Source organism: Vicugna pacos, chromosome 10 (genome assembly GCF_048564905.1).
Source record: "Vicugna pacos chromosome 10, VicPac4, whole genome shotgun sequence".
NCBI lineage: Eukaryota > Metazoa > Chordata > Mammalia > Artiodactyla > Camelidae > Vicugna > Vicugna pacos.
In genome coordinates this window covers 71,198,369-71,211,165 of record NC_132996.1, presented here as the reverse complement: position 1 = coordinate 71,211,165, position 12,797 = coordinate 71,198,369, and the positions used below count along the sequence as shown (strand labels likewise).

At 60.9% G+C, this 12,797-nt stretch overlaps 1 protein-coding gene across 2 annotated transcripts; it reads left to right on the top strand.

Annotated features, from left to right (window-relative positions):
- The first annotated feature begins 1,863 nt into the window (after window positions 1–1,863).
- MRGPRF (MAS related GPR family member F) lies at window positions 1,864–9,900 on the top strand. Of its 2 annotated transcripts, XM_031691014.2 has the most exons (4): window positions 1,864–2,045; window positions 3,094–3,162; window positions 4,920–5,032; window positions 8,046–9,900. In XM_031691014.2, exons 3-4 carry the CDS (start codon window positions 4,985–4,987, stop codon window positions 9,027–9,029), a joined length of 1,032 nt encoding a protein of 343 aa, XP_031546874.2. In that variant the 5' UTR covers window positions 1,864–2,045; window positions 3,094–3,162; window positions 4,920–4,984; the 3' UTR covers window positions 9,030–9,900. The 2 variants fall into 2 exon arrangements, with proteins under 2 accessions (XP_031546874.2, XP_006210788.2); XM_006210726.4 differs by lacking the exon at window positions 3,094–3,162.
- The last annotated feature ends 2,897 nt before the right edge of the window (window positions 9,901–12,797 follow it).

Below are 12,797 nucleotides of genomic sequence, written 5' to 3'. Positions count from 1 at the left end.
GCCCATGACAGGAGACCATGAAGAATAAAGTTCCCTTCTACTGGAGGGGTGGAGGATGGCGCCTGATGGCTGGGTGGTGGCTGTTCAGAGCAAGAGGACAGAACATGAGAATCTCCAGGGCAGGGACAGCGTCTCGGTCGCCACATGGCCAGCACTGGGCTGGCCACTGGAAGTAGACCTAAGCCTCGCTGAGGGAGGGAGGGGATGAATGACAGCGCTTCCGGGGTCACAGAGAGCTTTTCTGCCCGGGACCTGATTCCTTCCTCACGGCAACTCCATGAGTCATTCTTTTTCCCACCTGACAGTTGAGGAACCAAGGCCTAGGGTCACCCAAGATTTGAGGCAGCCACAGGGGCCCCACGTGTGGCTGGGGGTCTCCCCACTGTCCCTGCAGGAGCCCCGAGGATTCTAGGTGGCAATGGGACATGGCAAACCCATGCACAGAGTGGCTTTCTCATTTACAAGCACCTCTCATTAGTTTTGAAAGAAACAGATTTCCAGACCAAATAAGGCGGTGGACTTCAGAGCCGCTGCCCACTTCACACAATTCCTTTTAAGAGTTCAAATGGAATTGCACTTGGAACTTGCAGGGATTGGCTCCCCCCACCCCCCACCCCACCGGCCTCCAGCCTCCGCACATAAACAAGCAGCCCAGCTGGGCCCCAGCTGGCCTGCCTGGGAGAGGAGGGAGGGCCACCAGGCGCTGCCTGCCGCCTGCCCAGCCCCTCGCTCTCAGGCTTGGGCGTGGCCATGCCTGGGCCATTCGGTATCCTCAAGCCCCTCTTCACCCCTCCCGAAACACAAATGCCCCTGGAGGTCAGCTGGACCCTGCAGGGAGCCCTGCGATCCGAGCCCATCTGAGGTTCACACTTGCGTGGGGACATCGGGCTCCTCCAGCTGGGCGCAGGGGTCCTGCAGCTCCATGGCAGGTGCAGGAAAAGTTCAATTTCTGGGTCCTCTTTAAGGTGCCCACAGAGGCACCCCCTGCCTCCAATCTGGGCACCGTGTGCTCCAGCAGAGAAAGCACTCATCAGAATTCCCTCAGGCTCCCTGGGCCATGAGAAAGTTGGCCCAGGGCAGCGGGACCTTCCCTGGTGGCTCCCTGGGAATCCACTCCTCACCCCCACCCCGCCCTCATGGCCATCCCTCTGGCCCCTGCACCCCTCAGGCTTTGGCTCGATGCCCCAGGACCCCGCGGGGGGCTCGCAAGGGAAGAGGGGGAGGCTGACTCATCCTCCCGCTGAGCAGCGCATGCACCAGGCACCACAGCCCGCCAATTTCCCTGCTCAGTCCAGGCGAGCACTGTGATTTTCCACTTGCGCCATCTGATTGCTATTAGGGCTGGGGAAAAGGGAATTCCTGGCTCCATAAGCCCACAGGGGGCCCTGGGCAGATTCCGGGATGGAAGGGGGAGTGGGGTGCCACCTGGGTGGCATCACTGTCCTGCTGCCCACACCACCTCTCAAAGGTCCCTGCACCACCCCTTCCGTGAAGCCCTCATCCCGCTGCTTCCTGGCATCTCAGCATCAGCCCCTCGGTACATTTAAACCACCGGTGGGGACCTGCAAGCCCCGAAATGCACAGTGGGGGCCAAAGGAAGGCACCAGGCAAGCGGACAGCCTGGCGCTCCCTCTCCCGGGACAGCGGGCAGCCCTGTGGAGCTGGATTAACAGCCGGACCCGGGCTGCAGTGCTCAGGCCAACGTGACGTCACCAGGCGGAGAGCTGAGTCCCTGTGGGGCCCTGGGGGGGCTCCTGAGCAAAGCATTCCTTCTCAAAGCCTCCTCCCGGCTCAGCCCCTCCTCCTTCCCCCCCTCCCCGCCCCCTCCTGCCGGGCCTGGAATTGGGTTTGGGGCGGGTTACACTTCCAAAGCCATCTCCTCCAGCAGGCGGGCAAGGGCTCTCCTCCACTCTGAGCTCGAGCTTCCCGAGGCTCTGGGCAGTGCTCTGCGTTGGCCTGCTGCCCTGGTGGTCGGCGACCAGAGGTGGGCGTCACGGGAAGAGCCCTCCACGAAGGGAGGCCTCGGAGGATCAGGCCAGCTGCAGGTAGCTCCGCAGCGTCCAGGGCCCAGAGGGGGTGTCCGGGCACCGGGGCCTCAGGGTGAAGGCCAGGCAGGGAAGGAGAAAGAGGGAGGCACCTTGGAAGCTGGCAGCCCCCAGAAACCCCATGGCCCCCAGTAGGAACCCTGAGACCCCGGGGCAGTGCTGTCACCACCAGAGAAGGCCCTCCTGCAGCACTCCTGAGGCCCCAGGAGTCCCAGGGACACTGGGCAGCTCTGAGAGTCCCCTCTCCTGAGTGGCAGGCCCCCGCGCTCTGGCAGTTCCTGCCCTGCAAGCTGTCCCCTGCTTCCAGCTCTGTCCTCCTGTGGGTGGGGGCTCCCCCTCCCCCACCACGGCCAGCGTGCTTTCCGGAAGGGCCGGGAGGGAACACCCAGCAAGAGCCGCGGCTCCCACCGCTCTCACGCACGCCGACGGCACTCCCCTCCTCCACGGGGCTGAGCTCCAGCAGCCGTGGGGCCGGCCCCAGGGTGGACACCCAGGGGTCAGCCCCAACAGTCAGCGGACAGCTGTGGCCCACCTTCCCCAAGGTGGGCGGTGCCTGGTGGGGTGTCCGCATTGGATGAAAGCTGTTCCGGAGACCTTCTGAAAGGTCTCCTCTGTGTCTGGGGGGAGTGACAGCCATGAGCCCACCTCCTGGCCAGTGGCCGCCCAGGGACAAGGAGAGAGACTGGAGAACTGGCATCTGCCGGTTCCCACCGAGGCCTCCTGGAGGACAGCCTTGCCTAGCGGGGCGGGTGGGGGACCGGGTAGGCTTGCGGCTGGGCGTGGTGTGCGGGTGTGAAAAGGTATGAGGAGCCGGCTAGGGCGGGCAGACAGGTAATGGGGGCCCATTCCTGGGCTTGTGTTTAAAGGAGAAGGTCAGGGGTGAACTGAGAGAGCAGCTTTTTTTGTCTGCTTTAGCTAAAGCTAGTTCTATCACAGGCCAGATCCCAACCTGAGGAGCACACACACTCACACACATGTCACACACATGTCTTCCTATGGCCCACGCGGGGTCCAACTTGGCTTCCTAATCTCTCTGCATGAATCCAAGAGCTTTCCAGGTGGCCCGTTGCCTCAGAGACACACGAGGGACACCCACATGTCAAATCAAGCAGCAGAGGTGAGCTGGGCCCCCACCCTCGCTCTATGCCCAGCCCCAGCCAGCTGCCCTGGAGGCATCTGTGTTGTTGTGGGGGGTCCAGCCCTGCAGAGGTGAAAGAAAGAGGCTCTCAGAGTCAGGGCATCCCTGGGGCCCAGACCTAGGGGTGATGTGCTTCTGAAAGGGCAACCAAGAAGAGCTGGAACAGTGGAGAAGGAGGGTGGAAGGAGGGAGTACTCCAGGCCAGGAAGGATGGGGGCGAGGCAGGTAGTTTGTGGGTGCAGGCACCAGCAAGCCCCAGAGCGCGGAAAAGCCTGAGGCCTGTCTGTGGCAAAGGGGACAGGGGCCCAACTCAAGTTATGCGGGGGAGGGAGTTGGGGGAGCACGAAGTATGCACGCCTCCTAGCACCCGCTATCTGCAGACCCACCCATCACAAGTGCTCACTTGTTCTCGCGCACAAGGGCTCCCACTGCCTGCGCAGCCACCTGGGGCGCCGGCGCAAGCCCCACGCCGTGCGGGGCCGCGGTCCCGGGCCATGCCATCCGCCCTCCCGGCCCCGCCAGCTGCCCCTAGGGGCGGCCGTAAGCCACCGGCTCCGGGAGGCCGAGAGTTAAAGAGGGGCGGGCAGCTCGCGGGGACCGCCTCCCCGCGCAGCCAATGAGCGGCGTCTGCCCGGCCCCGCCCCGCCCTGGGCGGAGGGGCGCGCGCGCGAGGCGGCGGTGGCCCGCAGCAGGGAAAGGAATTCCGAAGGAGTCAAGAGGAGGAGGGGCCTAGCAGCCTGCAGCCTGGCTGTGCCCCCGGAAGGCCCCTCCTCCGCCTACAGCCTCAGTTTCCCGCCTCCACAATGCGAGGGATGGGGGCTGGCGGACCAATGAGCTCTGACTGGCCAGAGTGGACAAGTCTTGCAGGGACGCCCCCTCCCCGACCTGTCACTTTCTCCCAAGCCTCCTGATCTGCAGTCCTGGCCCAGTCCAGCTGCCCCTTCTCCAGCCTGGAGCTGAGGCTACCACAGCGGCCTCCGGGCCCGTCCCTCCTGCCGCCGCAGCCGCTCTAGTCCTGCAGATACACAAATCTGCCAAGCTACAGTGTGTGTGTGCGGCTGTCATAGTGTGCACCCAGGACAGGTGACCTCACCTCCCTGAGCCTCGGTGCCCTCATCGTGCCCTCATCGTAGGGGGATAACTACACCTGCCTCACAGCCCATAACCAGGACCTCATGGGAGGACAGGTGTGGGCTGGCTGGCACTCGCTGACAAGAGGTTGATGATGGTGGCAAGGATGCTAATGATGACCAGGCTGTCCTGCCTTCCAGGCACCTGTAGGGGAAAGACCAGACACCTTAGCATGTTACAAACACGTGGCCCAGGCAAGCCTTCTCCTCCAGGAAGTTTTCCTGCCAGAAATGGCTTCTCCTCATCCACTCTCCCTTCTGGGACTGACTGCCCAGAGCCCCTGTCCCATGGCCAGGCATGAAGGTGGTGGCCAAGAAAGTGTGTGTGGGTATAGATGTATGTCTCCAGAAGCCTTCTGGCTTCAGAAATCTTATAGACCAAGCAGGGAAGGAGAGGGACTTCCCCAGAAAGCGTCACTAGTGTGTCAGCAGGGGGGTGAATGAGAGTCCCGGGGCAAGAGGGGGCGGTGCACATGGATGTGACCTGCTCTGGACTCAGCAGGACACCCCGTCCTTCCCATAAAGCTTGTCCTAGGGGCCTGGGGAGGGGTATAGGAGGGCATGGAGAACACTGCCGCCCTAATGCGAGCCTTTCTGCCTTGCCAGGTGGGCTGGGCAGCCCAGTAGCTGTGAGCAGAGCCAAGAGGAATCTGGACTCACCAGGCCTGGAGATGGCTGGAAACTGCTCTTGGGAGGCCCATCCCACCAACAGGAACAAGGCAAGTGTCACCAGGCAGCTCCTGTCAGAGGGGGCTCCTCTGCCCGGGGCTGCAAGACAGGTGCGGTGGAAGGGGGCAGACCCAGCCCAGCATCCCTGGCTCACACACTCTGCCAGCCAGGCCCCATTCTCTAGCTCAGGACAGACAAGCAGACAGCAGGGCCCCTCTGGGCTCTGTGGCCTGGCCCTGGCTACCGGGTCCTTCAGATTCCCAGGGCCTTCACCACCGGACATCCTTGAGTCCGGTCCCATGTAGACCTTGGGGTGTCAGTTACCAGCCTTCAGAGGCCTCATCATTGCTTCCCTGTGGATGTGTGGTGGGCAGCAATCTCCCAAGGCCAAGCCCTGCCAGGCTGGTTCCCAGGGGACCCTGATGTCACGTGCTCCATGGAGCTCTGGGCCACCCTGCCAGTGTCGCCCCCGGCTCGGGTCCATTATTCACAGTTAATCACTCACTCGCCTCCAGGCTCCAGCCATGGCTGAGACTCTGACAGCCCATCAGGCTGACCCACCTCTTCTGCCCCCACCCTCCTTTTTCTCTGAGGCCCTTAAAAACTCTAGAATTACCTCCCAAATCCCAGACAAAACACTCTCAAGTTGGAAGGACTCCTTGAGTTTACCACACGTAACATCTGGGGAAACTGAGGCTCACACCAGTGTAGTAATTTGACTGGGGTGAGTCCAGAGGTCGGAAAAGAACCAGGACTCCTCCTATCCGGGGGTCCCAGCCAGGCCCGCAGCCCTTTCACCTTTGGTGGTGACCCCCGTGGAGTGGCCGCCACGGGGGACAGGCACAGATGGGGCTGGCTCGGGAGTCTCCAGAAATCCCCCCTCCCCAGAGAAAAGACAGAGCCCAGGGAGGGGACCGCGCTCCAGGGCAGGCGTTTTACAAGGTGGTATGTGGCTGGGATGGCAGCTACACGCCCAGTGACTCACCCACCCTCCCACTCTGACTCCGAGGAGAGGATTGCAGGGTTTTTCCAGCCTGCGAGAGGCAGAGTGATCTGATCTGTCCGATGTGGCCCCTGCAGCCCAGGTCCCTCCGGAGCCCAAGCTAGCCCTCCGTGGGCTCGTTTAGGCAATGGGTCTTGTAAATTACTGGGTCAGCTCCCCAGCTAAGGCGAGGCTCATAGGAGGCCACTCTGTGGCCTGAAGTGCCCAGGGCCACCAAAGGAAAGGCTGACTAAGGAGCAAGCTAGAGGGTATGAGAGTTGGCAGACAGACAGACACATGTGTAGCCAATAAATATATTCAGAGAGTGATGGGTGGTGAATAAGACCCATGCCCTGACCTCGTGGCATCTCCCCAACATTTGCCAGCACCCTCAGTCCCTGCTTGCAGATTCCCCTTGTCCAAGCCAGGCCGAAGGTCCCTCCCTTTCTTACGGGGTGTCAGGCCCAGAGAGCAGTCTTTTAGGACGTAGCTTTCTGCCAGAGCTGGAGGCCATCTGGAAAGTGGCGTAATGGTCCTGCTTCAAGAATCTTCTCATTTGTTTAGTTGTTGTTTGTTTTGTTTTGATTTTTTTGGAGGGAGAGTCACAAGCAATGAGAACTGATACCCAGCCTTAGATTAGGGGTGGCCAGGTTCAGGCCCTGTGGGAAAGAGTGCTGGGATGGATTGGTGATGTCTGCCAGGGTGTGGGAAAGGGAGTGACAGACAGCGCTCTGGGCAGCCTTGGCCGCCTGGAATGAGAGGTCAAAATCGACAGCCTGAGAACCGAATCCAAATTGTAGATGTGTTGTGTTTGGCAAACACATGGCTTTTTGAATGTGAACATTTAAAGATCAGGATAGTTCACATTGTGATCTAGAGTTCTGGCTTCTCTGGGGAGAGGGGAAAGAATGACCCACCACTCAGCCCGCCAGTCTCCCCTGGCGCCCACTGGCTGGAGCAGGGCTGCTGCCCACTTACGCAAGACGGATGCCCTCTGATCTGCCACCGCCCCCCCCCAACTTGCCAGCTTCTTGCACTTGGCCCACCTTCATGCATTTGTATGCCAGCCCAGACCCTGCAGGCAAGACTGGTTCTTAGCCAGATGGACTCGTATAAGCAGACCAATCGTCAAAATACTGAAGTGTCCCCCCACAGCTTGATAAATAGCCACTGTCTCAAGGGTCGCCCCTTCTAGGGACCCCCAGGGCCAGATCCAGGTCCCTCATGATCCAGAATCCCAAAGGGTCATCCTGGCCCAGCAGGGGCCCACCTCTGATTCCCCAGGGCTCTCTGATCCCTGTCACTATGGGACAAGGTCCACTTTTGTCTTGAGAACTTACAAGTGACTCTATTTTTTTAAATAAATATTTTCATGTTTTAGTGTGAAAAATTGTTTCATGTACAGAAAGTCTGCACACACCTTCACCGATTCATCAACTGTTAGCCTATTGCCACCTGTGCTTTCTCTCTACGTATCTCTTGATAGATTGCCTTTCTGTCCCAGAACTATTTGAAAGTAAGTTGCAGACATCAAGCCCCGTAGCCTCCAAACAGCCTGTGTCTGCTAGGAACCAGGGCATGCCCGTGCACAAGCACTGCACATTTTCCTGTTCAGAAAATGTAACATTGGTACAACACCATTACCTCTATTCCATAGTCACATTTCTCCAGCCATCCCCACGCTAGCCTCTATAGCAATGGTTAGATCCACTATAAAACCCAGGCTGACAGCCCTGCACTTGCTGGTCATGTCTCTTAATTTCTTTCAATACGAAAAGATTCCTCAGTTTGTCTATCTTGTGTAACACGGACATTTTCCTTTATGGAAGGCTGACTTTTCTTCACTGTCCCTCCTGTAGACTGCTGGCTGCAGACTCTGGGGCGTGGAGGGTGGCACTCTGTGGGACCGGGGTGCCTTGCTCCAGTTGGAGCCAGTGGTTCTACAAGTCTACAGTCAGGACCAGCACACCTGGAATCCAGTGGGGGCTTAGGGGTGGAGCTAGCACATCTGGACACAGGTGCGAGTTTGGGGGTGGAGCCCAGCCAGCATCATCAGGCATCTCTCCTCCGCGCCTGCGCAGATGTGTCCCGGTGTGAGCGAGGCCCCCGAGCTCTACAGCCGTGGCTTCCTGACCATCGAGCAGATCACCATGCTGCCGCCGCCGGCCGTCATGAACTACATCTTCCTGCTTCTCTGTCTGTGCGGCCTGGTGGGCAACGGGCTGGTCCTCTGGTTTTTTGGCTTCTCCATCAAGAGAAGCCCCTTCTCCATCTACTTCCTGCACTTGGCCAGCGCGGACGTCGGCTACCTCTTTAGCAAGGCCGTGTTCTCCATCCTGAACACAGGGGGCTTCGTGGGCGAGTTTGCTGACTACGCCCGCGCCGTGTGCCGGATCCTGGGGCTCTGCACGTTTGTCGCCAGCGTGAGCCTCCTGCCAGCCATCAGCTTGGAGCGCTGCCTGTCGGTCGTCTTCCCCGCCTGGTACTGGCGCCGTCGGCCCAAACGCCTGTCGGCTGTGGTCTGCTCTCTGCTCTGGACCCTGGCGCTCCTGGTCACCAGCATCCACAACTACTTCTGCATGTTCCTGGGCCACCAGGTGTCGGGGGCGGCCTGCAGGCACATGGACGCCTTCCTGGGCATCCTGCTGTTCCTGGTCTTCTGCCCGCTCATGGTACTGCCCTGCCTGGCGCTCGTCACGCACGTGGAGTGCCACGCCCGGCGGCGCCAGCGCTCCGCCAAGCTCAACCACGTCATCCTGGCCATGGTCTCGGTTTTCCTCGTGTCCTCCATCTACTTAGGGATCGACTGGTTCCTCTTCTGGGTCTTTCAGATCCCGGCCCCCTTCCCCGAGTACGTCACCGACCTGTGTATTTGCATCAACAGTAGCGCCAAGCCCGTGGTCTACTTCCTGGCCGGGAGGGACAAGTCGCAGCGGCTGTGGGAGCCCCTCAGAGTGGTCTTCCAGCGGGCCCTGAGAGATGGGGCCGAGCTGGGGGAGGCCGGGGGCGGCACGCCCAACACAGTCACCCTGGAGATGCAGTGCCCCTCGGGGAACGCCTCCTGAGAGGCCGGCAGCTGGAGGGGAGGCAGGGGCCAGAGTGGCCTGTGGCCTCCGGGGCCCTTTGTGGAGGGACAGGAGCAGAGGAGCTGCCCCGGTGCCCGAGGGCAAGGAGAAGAGTCTGCTTCCTGCCTCACGTGCCTCCTCCTCCTGCGCTGAGGCTGTGGGAGTGGCCGAGAGACAGGAGCCGGAGCAGCCGCCTGCAGACAGGCCCTGGGGCCGCACCAGGCTCTCCCCAGCCCTTGTCCTTTTTCCACGACCCACTGTATGGAAGTTGCCCCCAGGTGGGGCTCCTCCTTGCCCCAAGCTGGTCAGGAAAGGAGCAGAAGGGGTCACCCGCCCACCTCCTGCCCCATTAGTCAGCCCTCCTTGTAAAGAACAGCCGGCACCTGCGCCCGTCAGGCCAGCAGACTCGTCCCACCGTCCGGACACCTGCTGTCTCCATCCGGTCCTCTCAAGTCAGCACTGTGAGCAGACCTGCACGAGATGGTGCTATTGGGGACAGGGTTCTCCCTACCCTGCCTTGCAGCTCAGTCTTTCTGCAGATGACGCCTTGCCCCCCAGTGAATCCTTTGGAGACTGAAATGGGGCTTTCTGTCTTGGCGATGAGCTGGACACAGGAAGGACCCTCGGCCGGCTTGGGTGGGTCACTCTCTCTTCTGACTCCGTGGGGGCCAGTGTGTCCGAGCTGCCATCAGCCTGGTCTCTGAGGCTCCGGGGGGCCATCCAGGCCATCTCTGGGCCCCTACCCAAAAGTGGGCACTGGCTCCACCTGGCTACCTTGACCCACCTGCAGGCACAGTGGCCCAGTGTAGTCAAGGGAAGTTTTATGAGAGACAATCAATGTGTATCAATAAACATTTCTATCTTGCACTGAGGAAGGCTCACTGCCCTCTGTCCTGCCCATGGTCTTGTTCCCACCATGAGGATTCCACAGGCAACCGAGGCCCAGATGAGCAGGCTTTCCATGCTGCACCCCACGCAGCTGCTCTGCACCCCAGCTCTCGTGCCTCGTTCCCGCCCGGCCTGTCTCCACCCTTGGCGTGCTCCCTCTTCCGGTAGGGTGTCCACTTCTCTGCCAGAGGGAGCTTGGTCAGCCGCGCTGTCCTCTGTTGGCTAACACCCAGGCCCTTTTCACCCACACAGGGACATCCTGCTCCCCCAGGAACCTTAGTTTTCATCACACCTACTCAGTGCCAGGCTCTGTGCTGGCTGCAAATACAGTCCCTGCCCATGAAGAACACAGTGTGTCCACACAGGGGACCCCTGGGGTGGCAGCTGCATCTTCTGCTTTCTTGCCCCCCATCCAGAACCCTCTGTTCTGAGCTCTCTGAGGCTGGGGCTGGCATCTGTGTGCCCAGCACCACCTCCCCACTTCCCAGCAATAGGCCAGAGCCCCTCTCAGGAGACATCCTCAATTAGGGCTGAGCTGGAAGTCCTCCTGACTGCCCCCTCGCCTCTGTCAGCCCCTGCAAGAGGCCCATCTGGGGCTCCTGGTATCCAGCCTGGGACCCCGGCCCCTCTGGGGGAAGATCTGGGCCCAAGGAAAGACCAGGCCAGGGTCCAGGCCAGGAGCAGGTCCAGCCCCTCTTCTGTGGAGGGCCAGGAGATGGCCGGGAGGGCTGGCTGGCAGGGTGGCTGAGGGAGCAAATGGCCCATGAAGGGAGAAGTACCTCCCAGCAGCTGCCACTCTGCCCGCAGACCCTGGACTCCTTCTGCCTGACCCTGGTGGTCCCAGAGCAGGGGTGGCCACACCACCCTTGGGCCAGCTGGGCCCTGAGTGCATTTCCCTGATGACTGGCCCCCGGCAGCCCGACTTATCCCTCTGGCCACTCTAGGCCACTGCTCTCAAGTTTCCCTTTCTCACAGTCCCAGCCACTCCTCGCAGCAAGGCCACTGCTCTGCAGAGACAGGGGACCCTGTGTGGTCCAGAGGCAAAGGTTCCAGGAGCTTCTGGTGATGGAGGTGCCCCTTTGCCCCTCTCCCAGTGCTTGGGGTGCACCCACCCCAGCCTCCCACCCATCCCTCCCCGAGCCAGCCAGAGGATCCCGGGAAAGCAGAGTTGGAGGCCACCCCCACTGACACTTCTGGGAACTCAGAGAAGCCAGGTGGGGTCCTGACGACACACATGACGGGGCGGGGCTGGGAACCGCCAACCAGAAAGCTTCCACAGCACAGGCCTCACACGATGGGAAGGCCTCCGAGGCCTGCAGGTGCCCAAGGTGGCCGTCCAGAGCCTGACTCCTTAAGTTCCAGTGAACCCCAGCCCCTGGGAGTTCGCCTCTTCCTCAAGGGCCCCCGACCCTGGGCCTCCAGCCCTGACCCCCCCATGGAGAGCTGCCCCCAACCCAGGAACTCCAGGGGCCTCCCTGCCTGCTGTCACGGCTCAAAGCCCAGGCTTGCTGGGTGGACAGACAGCCCTCACCCACTGCCCGGGCCTGGAGGGCAGGGCAGGGCTGGGCCCCATGTGAACACGCATGTGCCCGTAGAAGGCGCTAGGCCAGGAAAGGTGGGGGGTGAACCCCAGGAATCAGGCCTCTCCCGGCCCCTGGAACCTTCTCACTGCAGTCTTGCTAGAGAGCCAGTCCCTTTCTCCCTCCAGCCAATCCGGCCCCCAGGAGGCTTCCATTCACAACCTGACCACCTCATATCTGTGCTAATGGTTCTGCGCTAATGGAGGGGGCAGTATAGATGCCTGCAAGCCAGAGCTTCAGGCCCTCAGCCACTTTCTTCCTCCCTCCTTTGGTGTCTAATTATTACAGGGGCCAGGGAGCTGGCTGCGGGGGTGGGGCGACGTGCCTCTGCTATCCCTGCCGCCCCCAAAGCAGCACAGCCAGGTCCCCCAGTGGTCCCCCAAGCTTCTTTCCAGTTATCCCATCAAGGCAGGAAGCCAGGGGGCCCCAAGCGTCACCCTGAAACTGCCTGGAGTGAGGGATCTGGCCATTCTCACTGACAACTGCTGGTCCACAGAATAACAGAATTATGAGTCAGGGAGTGGGAGTCTCTATTCCTGTCTAGGCGGCTGGACAAAGAACCATCACTTGCCCCCCTGCCCTGGCTGCTCTGCTCGATACAAAGCCCAGCTGCCCACCCCCAGGACATGCAGGGTGGGGCGAGGGGGTGGAGGGGTGGAGGGGTGGCCACGGGCAGGGGAGGGCGCTCCACATTTTCATCTCTCCGGTCACTACTGTCTCTATAAAAACGAGCAAGTGGAGAAGCATGCTCTGTTAGATCACCCAAGGGATAAACACGGCCAAATTTGGGGAGCCAAGAGCAAGCTGCAGGGAGGCAGAGGGCCGCCGCCCCGCAAGCTATGGGACCTCGGTCTCCAGTGGCTCGGTTTCCCCGCCCACTACGATCAGGTTTCAGAGGGGAGGGGAGCGGCCACGGAAGGAGAGACATTCACGGGAACCACCAATCCCAGACCAGTGGTTGGCACAATGGCTGCCATTTGTTGAAGACCTACTATGTGCAGAGGGCCCTGGGCTGAGACCTCCACGTACGAACATCACTTAATCTTCACGACAGTGCTCCACTATACAGACTATTAGCGGTTGTTGTGGAAGCCTGGGCTCCCAAATGGGTTTCCTTGTCCAAGGTCAGTCCTGCCAGGTGGACAGCCCTGACTGGGGCCCCAGTCACCATCCAAAGGCACCAGCACAGTGGTTTTCTTGTTTCCCTGGAAGCTCAGGCCTCTGAGCTCCGTGTTGCCCACCAGCAAAGCACTGGGAGTTGAGGGTTCAGGAGTGATGCATGGAATAGACAGCACATGCC

Bases quoted from the DNA above. Each gene is read 5' to 3' on its own strand.
- MRGPRF (XM_006210726.4), top strand. From the start codon at position 4,985: ATGGCTGGAAACTGCTCTTGGGAGGCCCATCCCACCAACAGGAACAAG. The intron at 5,033-8,045 runs GCAAGTGTCACC...GCGCCTGCGCAG, and splicing joins ATCCCACCAACAGGAACAAG to ATGTGTCCCGGTGTGAGCGA.